The following is a 12,335-nucleotide window of genomic DNA, read 5'->3' on the forward strand; positions in this document are numbered from 1 at the left end:
TGTCCTCCCCACCCCAGTAAAAAAAAAAAAAACAACATTGTAATGGTGCCAGGGTGGCAGGAACGGGGACGTGGGGGCAGCATGGGGGGGGGGGGGGGGGCAGGCTGGGTGTCGGGGGGACATGGAGCTGTGGGCAGCGGCTTGGGGTGTCCGTGGTAATGGGGTGATCCCACCCGCGGCTCTGCAACCCCCCCTCGGCTCGCCCAGCCTGGCCAGGAAGGGGCCCCCCCACCCGGTACAAGCACCCCAGGAGAGCGAGGGGCAATTAAATCTCCATCAGCTCCTTGGGGGATTCATCAACGGGGCTGTGCCCTCAGCAGGGCTCTGTTCGATATCGCAATTACCGGGCTGGATGACAGAGAGGAGCTCACGAAGCCGGTTCACGGGGAGGGGATGGACCCACCACGACCCCAAGCACCTTCCTTTGGGGGTGCCGGGAGCTTTTGGGGGTCCGTGCCCCCTGCCCACCCCATGTCCCAGCTCCCGCTCGGCCGGCACGCAGCCCCCCCGCAGGGCGGCGAAACGCCGGAGCCGTATCTGCCCCCCCGTTTCTCGGCGGAGCCACGGGGTGATTAATGAAGCCATTCATCTCGTTAGGGTAAGCAATCTGTCTGTGCCGACACAAGCCAGGGTGCAGCCACCGGGCAGGAGCACTGCCGCCCTCGGCCACGGCGTCGGCATCCAGTGCCAGCACCCCACATTCCTCCCCGGGGGGGGGGGAAGCACCAGGCAGGTATTTGCCCCCTTTGTAGGGCTGGGGATTCATCGGTGACTGGGCAACAAAAATCCAGCAATTTTGGAGAGGCGCCACCGCGCTCTGCCCCCATTTACCTGACCTCCCCCCCGAGAGTGGCAGCACCCAGCACCCTTCCCTGCACGGTGCCGGGCGGGCAGCAGGGGCTGGTTGGGATTACTGGGACCACCCCATCCTTGCCCCATCCTGCCCGAATCCGCAGCCTCCTCCTGCCCCACGGGGATGTTGACGGAGCACCGCAATCCCGTCCTGGCCGCCTTCCTCTCTGGAGGGGGACGAGGGGACGAGGACAACCACCTGGGTGCAGCAGGACACAGGTGCTGCGGGGCCTCCTGGCACCCCCTCTCACTGTGGGGGGGCTCTCAGGGCCTGCACCCCCTCCCTTGGCCCCTGGGACCCCGCTATGCCGGGAGAGCGGTGCCAGCACCGGCGAGCACTGCGACGCGGGCGCTGCTCCCCGCCGGGCTCCTCTGCCAGCGAGGGGAAACTGAGGCACCCCCAGGCCCTGGGTTTGCAGCGGGGCTGGGTCCTGCCCCATGTCCAGCTGACAACGGGGCTGGGGTCCCGCGTGCAAGGATGGGGAGAGCGTCCCCATTGTCCCCCATGCCTCTTGTGCACAGCTCGTGTGGCCATTCGCTTCTGGCACAAGGATGTCGCCCGGCACCGCCAGCAGCCAGGGGCAGGCAGGAGACGTTTGGTCCTGGTCCCCGGTGCTGTGCTGGTGGTGGGTGCACCCTGGCCAGCCTGCGCGAGCACCCATGGGTGCTGGCTCCCAGGAGCTCCCCGAGCCTCGGGCAGGGAGCCGGGGGGATCTGCTCCCCATGCCACGAGGCCGGCAGCCTCCGCCAATATCCTCCCGGTGGGGCCGAGAAACCTGTAGCCAATTAATTATTTTCTGGCTGAATTTTCAGCCCAGCTTTTTTTTTCGGTAAAGGCCACGAGCAAATGACTCCCCGAGCTGCCGGCAGCTTGCCGGGCTCGTGGTCACGGCAGCGGGTGGCGGAGCTCCGAGCCCAGCTCCCGCTCCGTGCCGGCACCTGCCCCTCGACCGGGAATGCATCCACCTGGGGACGCGAGGGAAATGGTCTCAATTAATTTGTAAGTGGATTAGTCAGGGCGCATTAGCCCCCCGCGTGAACGATCGCCTTGGGGATGCGAGCAGACAGCGGCCGACCTCCGCTCCCCGAGCCAGGGAAGGCAAAACGGAATTAGGGCCGCGGGGCCGCCGAGCCCTTGCCACCTCTCCAGCTCACACTGGGTGCCGTTGGCACGCTTGTGCCCCCCCCCCCACCGGCCCTACAACAGGTCCTGGAGGGATGGCAAGGCTGGGAGCCACCAGCCTGGGAGCCGTGGGGGCTGCTGGTGGGGTGGGAGCAGGGGGGGCACCAGGCATTTTTGGAGAGCTGCACACGAAGGGGGTAGAGTCGCGGTGCTGGCCAGATTTGGGTCGTGTTTGGTGGGGCTGGAGCCCGGCGGGAGCAGCAGGGGCTGGGGGTGGGCACGGAGGAGGGAAAACCATTGGGAATCTCGCTGCTGCCTGCAGCACGGGGCTGGGAGGGTGACACGGAGCCGGGGGGGACAAGGTGGCACGCAGCAGGGCCCCAGGGGCACCTGGGGGGACATCTCCTCCCCTCCTGGACCCTCCGGCACCGCCGTGAGCACGAGCATCGTGCCAAGCATCCCCTCCCTGCCATGCCACACACACTGCTGGCCAGGAACAACACGGCCCTTTGCACCAGGCTGGCTGTCATTGCACTGGGACATGTGTCCCCCCCCCCAGCAGCTCCAGGAACAGCCGAGACCCCCCCCTGGAGCCCCCCCGGCCAAGCCCCGCTGCCGGCTGCCAACCAACCCCCAGTGCCCGCGCCGCCCTTCCCAAGCATCCGCGGAGCAATCTGGCGGCGTTAAAAATATCCAGTGATTCAGGCAGCTCGCCCGTCCCCGTCCCCCCCCCCTTGCCTCGAGGCTGCCGAGCCCCCCGGCCACGCTCCCCCCGGGGCTGCCCCCCGCCGCCCCCCCGGGTGAGGTTAAATATAGCCCCGGCGCCGGGTGCTGGCAGCACGGAGCTCACGCCGAGCTGCTGCATGGCGTGGGCAGCCTGGGGCACCACGAGCCCTCCCCAGCCCCGTTTTAGGATCCCCTGGGGCCGGATCCTTGCCCTGCCCCATAGTCTGTATCAACAGGGCATGGGGCAAAAATGGGGCAAGGTTCTGCCCAGGTGCACAGGCAGTGAAAGGAGGAGGGATGGAGGGATGGAGGGACAGATGGAGGGAGAGAGGGGTGGAGGGATGGAGGGACAGACGGGGAGGAGGGAGGAACGGAGGGACAGAAGGGTGGAGGGGACAGAGGGAGGGATGGAGGGACAGGGATGGAAGGACAGCTGGAGGGAGGAACGGAGGGACAGAAGGGTGGAGGGGACAGAGGGAGGGATGGAGGGACAGGGATGGAAGGACAGCTGGAGGGAGGAACGGAGGGACAGAAGGGTGAAGGGATGGAGGGAGAGGAGAAGGAGTCGGAAGGAGGGATGGAGAGAGGGGGAAGGATGGACAGAAAGAGGGAGGGAAGGAGGGTCAGAAGGATGGAAGGATGGATGCATGAAAGCACGGAGAGATGGACAGGTTTGGAGGGATGGATGGAAGAAGGGGTGGAGGGATGGAGGGACGGATGCATGGAGGGATGGAGGGACGGATGGACGCAGGCTAGGAGGGACAAAAGGAGGGAGGGAGGGAGGGATAGAGGCTAGGAGGGACAGAAGGAAGGAGAGAGGGATGGAGAGGGGGTGAAGGGATGGAGGGAAGGTTGGAGGGGTGGGGGAATGTATTCATGGAGGGCTGGAGGGACAGGATGGAGGGATAGAGAGGGGCAGAGGGAGGGAGAGAGGGATGGAAGGAAGAAGAGATGGAAGGAGAGGGCGTGGAGGGATGTAGGGAGGGTTGGAAGGACAGAGGAATGGACGCATGGAGGGGCAGATGGAGGGAGGGATGGAGGGAGGGGAGCTCTACCCAGCCCCAGATGGCAAGTCATCCATCTGTCCATCCGTCCATCCGTCCATCCCTCTGTCTGTCCATCCACCCATCCACCCGCCCGTCCGTCCAGCCGTGCCTGCAGTCGTGGCTGAGAGCAGTGCTTTCGGTCGCAAATTACATTGGTTTAATCCAATCAGGCAGCAACAACCTGCAACCCGAGGTAGCCCCTAATTACCTCATCCTTTATATCGGGCTAATGAGTGTAAACGGGAAGGAAACACTTCTGGGATATCTCTTATATCCCAGATGTTATTTTGCCCGGGGTCCTGGTGCAGCAGATAGATGAGGAGCTCGGCACCGTTGGCAGGTGCTCAAGAGCACGGAGCCGGCCCCGGCCATCGGCACTGCTGGGCTGGGACCTGGGGCTGGCACTTCCCTGGGGCTTGTACCCACACCCTGTGGGATTAGCCAGTCCCTACATGGCCCACAGCCCTGCTCCATCAGCACCACGCTGGGATTTAGTGCGGATGGAGGAGTAAAAGGGCCGTGGTGAGCCCCTCTGCCCCTGATCCGGGCTCACTTGAGCCCGCTGCACCTAACCAGCACCCTACCCACCGCCAAGCAGGCACAAAGAGCTGACTAACTGCACCAGCGTGAGCCGTTTGCTTCTCCTTAAATAGCACTTTAAGAGGCATTTCAGGTGCTCTTGCTCTATTAGCGAGTCCCAGCTGACGAGGCTGCAATATAATCACCGTTCAGCCGGGCTGAGAGCTGGCGCAGCGGCGCGGTGCAGGGCGCACGGTGGGCAGCCAGGCCCATGGCCACAGCAGTGCACACAGGGAGGGGGCACGGGGGGGCTGCACAGGGCACAGGGAGGCTTGCACAGGCAGTGTGCACGGGGCTGTGCACACAGTGCGTTTTGCACAGGTGGCACGCATGGGGTGGTTGGCACAGGGTGGGTTGTGCAAGGGGCGTGCATGGAGCAGTGCGCACGGGGTGGTTTGCGCAGGGTGGTTTGCACAAACGGTGTGCATGGGGCCCTTTGCACCCCAGTTTCCTTTTTTTTTTTTTTTTTTTTTTTTTTTTTTGTGACAGATTCAGCTGGAATGGCTCTCCCTGGGGAGCACACGGGGGTGGTGGTGGGCGCCCAGCGGGGTGCTCCCCAGCCATCCCCGTGCACCCCGCATCGCGGCCGGCCCGGCCATGGCCGCATCCCTCCACCCACAATGGGCCAGCGACGGCCCCGCTGATAAAAAGGGGCTGGAGTCAAGGCCGCTTCCTGTTGATGTACCATTGTCAGGCAGGACAAACGGCCCGGGGACCGCGGCCGTCGTCCTCCTCAAGGATTTCCCGTCACCCAGAACATCGCGGCCTTCTTGGAACAACAGCCCCGCAGGGCTGGCAAAAATACTCGTGGCTAATTAGCTGCTGATAAGAGCAGGGCTGGAAAAGGGCTCGGGATTTCTCCCGCAGCAGCAGCAGCAGCAGCTCGGCCAGGGAAGGGAAGGGAAGGAAGTTGTTACTCGGGCGGTAAACAAATTGCGAGGAGCAGATAAATGGCTTGTCAGAGCCCCGCTCCGCAAGAGCCGCGGTGCCGCGCGCCGGCAAAGCCCCGAATCACCCCGGACCTGATGCATTTGCTAAGGAAAGTCCTTGGCCACGTCTCCCCTGGATAAAACGGGAGCCTGAGGTCACCGATGCACCCCGCACAGCCCCACGTCTCCTGCCCCATACCCACTCCTGGGGGCAGCCGGGGCAGGGTTTGTTCCTGGCATAACCGGGGTGAGCACAAGAACCACGGCTGGAAGCGAAAGGACGGCCCCATGGAAGGAGTCACCCACGCACTGCGGCGCTGCAGTGGCACCCCGGTGTCCCCAGGAAGGGACTTGACCCCTGCCCTTGTGTTCCCAGCACGGCGAGAAGCTGCCGGCTCTGCAAGGCTGCTGCAGCAATAAATAATGTGCCGGAGGATGGGGGAAAGGGGAGCGGGGCCGGCTGTGGGGTGAGGCGGTGGAGCTGTGTGCCCGATGTGTGCCGGGGACACATCCAGCCCTGGTGCTGCTGGCCCTGCCACTGCCCCCTCCAGCTCTCAGCACCCGGGGGATGATGCAGCTCACAACTCAGAGCAGCCCAAAGGGACGGGGAAACCCATCCCTGTGCCAGCAGAGGTGCCTGGAGGGGATGTTCCTATGGGCTGGGGTGCAGCTGGGTCCGTCCTGCAAACCCAGAGCTTGGGCAGAAAATGGACCTGGCTGAGCATCCGCATCCACCCAGCTACCTCATCCATGCAAGAGGTGGCTGCCTGGGCAGAGGGAGAGCGAAACCAGTCCCTAAAATCCTCCTGCACCTCGTACCGCGGGTGACGCCAGCCCCGCACGCCCTCCCCATGGCACCCCGCAGCGAACGCGAGCTCCATCCCCGAGCACGGAGCCCTCTCCACCCCGTTGTTAGCAGCAGCCCTGGCACCCAGATGCCTTGTCCCTGGGGGACGCAGACACCCGCACGCCCCGCGCTCACACCCGCCGGTGCCAGCCCTTTGCACGGTGGCAGAGCCGGGCACGGTGCCGGCGCCGCATCCCCAGGACGCGGCGTTCCTGGAAGGCTCTCCCTGGCACCCGATCCCCTTCCTGTCCCCGCCAGCAGCCTGAGCCTCCCAGGCTGCCACCGAGCAGCTTTCCTAGACACCTGCTGGTGGCTTGGCTCGCCGAGAGGTCATCGTGGCAAGGATCTGCTGGCCACCCTTGTTGCCAACCGGGAGCGGGGCTTTTGGCCAGGAGGGTGCCCAGCGAGGAGGGCATTGGGCCAGACCCCAGAAGGAAACCTTGGTGCTGTGCATGGAGCCCCCGGCCTGATGCAGCCCGTGGGCACACGGTCCTGGAGAGGGACCTGGGGGGTGCTTTGGGCAGTGGCATGGGAAAGGTGGGGGGGAACGTTCACACGTCCCCACTCGGCACTAATGGGATCTGCACGGTGATTAGGGAGCTCATCTACCAGCCTCTGATTGAACTGGGAAAATTTAATTGCTGGCCATCTGCAGCCGGGGAGGAATTCGATTTGGGGCAGCTCTCCAGGCAGTACCTGCATGGGCTTGGGGGGGGCCCGGGGCTGTGCCAGCACTGCCCGACTCCGTGGGGACCAGGCACGGAGCAGCTTCGCTGCTTGCAATAACACCATCCACGGGACATTGCTCTGTGTGCATGGAAAAGCTGCTCCTTGCTCCCAAATAATCTTTTATTTTCCATATATCGAGGGGTTTGGGTTACGGGGTCCAGCCCCGGGGTTGTCTGGCCCCATGAATGGCAGGAGTTGCATTACTGGGGGGGGAAGCTGAGGCGCAACCCAAAGTCACACATTAAATCCAGGCCAGGGCCGGGACCAGAGCACGCAGCCAAAAACCCACAGATCTGCCCCAGAAAAGCAGCCGAGCCCTGCCTGGCTCCCTCCCTGCGCCCAGCTGGCTGGAGGAAGAGGATGGGTGAAGCAGGCACAGGGAGACACGAAGGGAAGGCGAGGGAGAGAAGTCGCAGGAGGGATCCCGGCCATCCTACGGCGAGCTGGTGCTCAGTGGGTCAGCGCATGCCTGGGCAGCATCACAGCCCCCTGCCCCAAATCCGCCCCCCTGCCCCAAATCTGCCCCCCTGCCCCGGATCTGGCCCCCTCCATCCACGTGGGCTGGGACACGGAGCTCCCTGGCAGGGCTCTTTTTGGGGTGCAAACGCCCACCCTGGGCACCTGTGGGCGCAGGGGATGCTCACGCGCCCAATGCTGGCCACGCAGCTCCCCTTTTAATTTTAGGGCTCACCCCAGAGGTGGCTGCGTGGGGCTGGGGGGGCTTTGCTAAGCAAGGAGGGGGCTAAAGGAGCAGCACAGGGTTTTGGGGGGGATTCTGTCTTGAGGCTCAGGAGATAGGGGAGCAGGGAGCAGGAGATAAGGGCTGAGGGCCCCCCAGCCTGCGCAGCGCGTGGGTGGAAGCGGGATGCGCCTACGAGGAGCCGAAAACCGAAGCGAAAATCCCCCTCCGGCTACAGCACAGCTGCCAGGGAGGATTTTCTTCTGGGGCTGGCAGCATCCTGGGCTGGGAGCAGCCTCACATCACGGCCGTCCCTGCTCCTGCACAGGGGACACGGGGCGTCAGGAGGCAGCCCCACTCCTCCCCACATCCCAGCACCTCCCCACCCATCCTCCTGGGGACAGGCCACCAGCACCATGGGGAAGCCAGGCTGGGGATGCAACCAGCTCAGACCCAACCCTGAGAGGAGGCTGCTGGTCTCCCCAGCTCCGGAATGTGTTTTGGGGATGCTCAGGTGAAACCTGGATCCAGCCCTGCTGAGCCCCCTGGGGTTGGCCTCGCTGCGTCCCCGCTGCAGGCAGGGCCCCGTGCCATCGCCTCCGTGCAAAATATCTCAGCTCAGCTCGAAAGGGCCGAGGTCTGGGGGCACGGAGCAGACGCTGTGCCCAGGAGGACGATGCTGGTGCTGTGCTGCCAGCTCCAGCATGAGAAATTCCTCCCCTCCAGCAAACACCAAAGGTCAAAGACACCCGGCACCGCTGCCCCAAAGCCTCCTTGTCCCCATGCGCCCGGGGCAGGCGCAGCTCCGGCCTGGCTCTGGGCTCCCCCCGCAGCCCCTGGGGACAGCCCGGGGCTGGGCACCACAGCAGGGCCATCCCCAAAACCCACCCGAAGGTGCCCAAGGACTGTGGGCACAGCAGGACAAGGAGCTCACAGGATGTCCCCGGGGAGGCTCCAGGAGGAGAACCGAGACCCACGGGTTGGCGCAGGAGCTGACGAGAGGGTGGCTGTGACATCCCTGGGGACTTCACCCCGCGGCACACACCTCACCCCGCGGACACGGGAGATTTTGGGGGATCCACAATGCCAAAACCCACAGCCCCCAAACGAGCAGCACCAGGACAGGCACCGAGGTGGCACGGGCTGATCCTGCACACACAGAACAAGCATTTAATGGTGGGGACCCCCTGGGCAAGGACGGCCGGGGGGCGCCCAGCCCCGGTCTGGGGGTCCCGCTCTGCCCCCGGGCCAGCAGGGTGGGGGCCGTGAGCAGGGCAGGGGAGGGGAGGAAGCCGTCCCCGTCGCACGTCATGGAAAGAAGCGCCCCTGCATTGTGCGGCGCGGCCGCCGCGGCCCTTTCCTCCCCTTTATTACCCTGCTGATGTGTTTGTGTCAGCGGGAGGAAACGGCGGCCGCGCCGAGACAAACGGCTGCACACACGCATGTCCCCACGCTGTCCCCCGCCCCACAAGCCCGGCCTGCCCTCACCCGCACCCCCAGTGGGGAAACTGAGGCAGGAGAGGGGTGCGCCCTGAGGATCGACGCGTCCTCGGGGCGGGACGGGGTGCCGGGGGGGCGCGGGGACGCGGCTGCTCCCTGCCCTGTAGCTGCGCCGTGCCCCCCCAGCCCAGCGCGGGTGCAGCAGCAGTGGGTCAGCACGGCCCCCCCCACACACCCCCCCGGCTGGCTTCCTGCTCGGCCAGGCTGCGAACACGTATCAATTAGGCTCTGATTCATGGGCCAGTCAGCGGGTAATTGCATTGGGGCCGCTGGCTGGGAGAGGAGGCAGGGAGAGGAGGCAGCGGTGGAGACGCAGACAGCTCGCCGGAGCGGCCTCACCCCGCTGCGGGGTGCTCGGGGCTGGGGGGGCACAAAGCCAAAAGCCCCAAGGGCCAACTCAGCCCCACAGCTCCGGGCTCGGGGCTGCTGGTCCCAAAGCAGGCAGTGCCACCAGCCTGGCACTGCTGGTGACCACGGTGATCCCAGGAGGGACGCGGTGTCCCCGCGCAGGGCAGCACAGCGGTGTCCTCCCCTCGCCACGCACCTCTCCGTGGCCCCGCTCTGGTCCCTTCGCCCCGTGCTGCTGCAGCATCACCCACCGGAGAGGCAGCTCTGCCCGTCCCGTGTCCCCCGTCCCCAAAACACCGAGATGGATGTGCCACAGGCTGCCTGAGGCACATTGCTGGGGCAGGGCGGGTTGGGTCCTGGGGTCTGGGACCACCACGGACCCCACACCACATCCCCTCACCCCGAGCGCTACCACGGGGAGGAATCGCCCATCCTGCCCCTGCTGGGTGACAGCTCTGACGTCCCCAGGCTCAAAACCCCGCAGCAAACCCTGCCGGCCCAGCCCGCCACGCCGACCCCGGTCCCTCTCCGCCGGCCGCAGCGCAGGCCGGTGCTGCTGGCCTTTCTCTCCTAGTTCCTTTCTCTCCGTCAGCAGCTTTTGGTTGCTTCCCACAGCGCATTTTGTTTCCTGCCCCTCTTTTCGCAGGGCAAAGCCCGCTGTTCCCTTCCTCGCTCCGGCAGCGGCCGAGCTGCGCTGCGGGCAGGGGGACACCGAGCCCACGGCCGTGGTGCTTGCACCCAAACCACGGTGCTGGGCACTGAGGTCAGGAAACCCAGCCCTGGACACACGAGAGGGGGGCAGAGGGCTCAGGGCTGGAGCAAACCGCCCCCCGAGCTGCCCCAAATCTGGGTGCGTTTGAAGCACAGAGCACCCAGCGCGTTCCCATCCTCCTCAGCTGGGGCGCGTCCTTCCCCCCAAAAACCTGCGTGAGGGAGGAGAGGAATTGGGGCACGGCGCTGCTGGGGGGGCCTGATGGTGCCCCCCTGCTCCATCCTGGCACAACCACCCCGGTGTCAGCCCCACGGTGGGCACGATGCCTGCCCACAGCCAGGCGCCGGGCAGCAGCGGGGAGCCGGCTCCTGCCTGGGGGGCGCAGAGCCAGGGACCCCACCCCACCCCCCAGGCGCTCCAAAACGCATCAGACCCCGAACCGGCACCGCAAACGCACGGGATGCCCCACACCCCCTGCCCCCCAAACCCATCCCCGAGCCCAGCGACCCCCGGGGCTCCCCCAGATTCGTCCCCATACCCCCTCCCACAGCCCCGGAGCCCCCATTCCGAGGGGGGGGGGGGTGTAGGGTAGGGGGCGGCCGGGCAGAGCCCCCAGGTCCCGGCCTTACAGCGTCCCGGAGGGTGCCCATGGCGCGGCCCCGGCGGCGGCGGCTCCCGGTGCGGCTGCGGGAGGGCGCTGCGGGCCCGCCGGGACCGGGACCGGGGCCGGGGCCGGGGCAGGGGCAGGGGCCGGGGCCGGGGCCGCCCCCCCCCAGGGCCAGCCCATTTCCTCCGGCCCGGCAGGATCCGCACCTCCCCGCAGGAAGGGCAGCGCGGGGTGGGGGGGGGTGGGGGGGGGGCGCGGAGCCCGGCGCGTCCCCGAGCACCCGGGGGGGCACCGCTGCCCCTGTCCCTGCCGGGGGTGCGCTCCTCCCCCCCCCCCCTCCCGTGCACCCGGGAAGGGGTCAGGGATGGGGGGGGGTCCCCGCTGCTCCCCCGGCCGGTCCCGGAGCTCCGTGCCTCAGTTTCCCCACCGGGCACGACCCCCCAGCGTCCCCCCCCCCCGCCCCGGTTCAGGACCCCAGCAGCTGCCGGGGGCGCACAGACCCCGCTGGGGGTTGGCGGGGGGGGGGGGAAGCCCCCGGCCCGGCCGGGAGGTGCCGTGCGGGATGCTCAGCCCTGACACGGGGGGGGTCCCGACCCCGCAGCGTCCCGAAGCCGCTTTTCCAGCAGGACCCGCGGCTCCACCGCCCCCCCCCCCCCCACTGATCTTCGTGTCCCCCCCCCAGTCCCTTCCCACCCTTAAAACCGAGCACCCCCGGGACCGGGCGGGGAGCGGGCTCAGCAGAGCTCCCCCATCCCAACCGGGTCGGGGGGGGGCACGGGAATGGGGGTCCCGAGTGGGAGAGGGTTGGAGGGGGGACACGGGGGGGGGGGGGGGGGGCGCGCGGGAATGGGGGTCCCGAATGGGAGGGGAGGGGAAGAGGGACATGGGGAAGGGGGTCCCAAATGGGAGGGGAGGGGAGACTGAGATGGGGGCCGCGGCTGGGAGGGGAGTGGGGGGGGACCCAACGTGGGGGGGGGGTGGCAAAAGGGGGAGGGGGGTGGGGGCTGTCCCCATCCCTACCTGTAGCGCCTCGGAGCCGGGCACGGCGTCCTCCACCTTCAGGAAGACCTGCTGGCCCCGTCTGAAAAATTGAAGGAGGGCGGTGAGGAGATGCTGCAGCACCAGCACCATGCCGCCTCCCGGCCCGGTTCGGAGCGGCACGGCACGGCACGGCTCGGCACGGCTCGGCACGGCCCCGCTGCGCTCCCCGCCCCCGGGCAGGGGGGTGCGGGCCCCGCGCTCCCCGCCCCGCTCCGCCCTGCGCTCCGCTCCGCTCCGCTCCGCACCTGCTGCGGGGACCGCGGGGACCGGGGAGGGCGGGGGGGGGGGGGGGGATAAAGGGGGGGGGACGGGGCACTGCCCCCACCGGGGGTGGGGGACCCCAGGGGGGGGTGGGCTGCGAGCGGTGCTCCTGCTGTGGGGTGAGCCCCGGTGGGTCCGGGCACTTGGAGAGGGGCTGGGGGGGGGGGCGCGTCCCCACCCCCCTTCATGTCACCCCCCCCCCCCTTGGGCTGGGGGAGGCCCCCGTCCCTGGGGGATTTTGGGGGTGCCACCTTTAAAAGCCCCATATTGGATGAGCCACCCCCCACAAGACAGGGGGCACACACCTCCTGGAAACGACCCCCCCATAGGGGTGCGGGGCCTGCTCACCCCCAGCC

General features: G+C 67.3%; 1 protein-coding gene across 1 annotated transcript in view; it reads right to left on the bottom strand.

Moving 5' to 3' along the window:
- Positions 1–11,808, bottom strand: part of PDE2A (phosphodiesterase 2A) — a 29,369-nt gene extending 17,561 nt beyond the window's left edge. Inside the window, exon 1 of the mRNA XM_035571349.1 lies at positions 11,729–11,808. Coding sequence (XP_035427242.1) covers positions 11,729–11,808 — 80 coding nt within the window. The remainder of the gene's footprint in view (positions 1–11,728) is intronic.
- Between the last annotated feature and the right edge of the window lie 527 nt (positions 11,809–12,335).

Source organism: Cygnus atratus, chromosome 1, assembly GCF_013377495.2.
Source record: "Cygnus atratus isolate AKBS03 ecotype Queensland, Australia chromosome 1, CAtr_DNAZoo_HiC_assembly, whole genome shotgun sequence".
Taxonomy (NCBI): domain Eukaryota; kingdom Metazoa; phylum Chordata; class Aves; order Anseriformes; family Anatidae; genus Cygnus; species Cygnus atratus.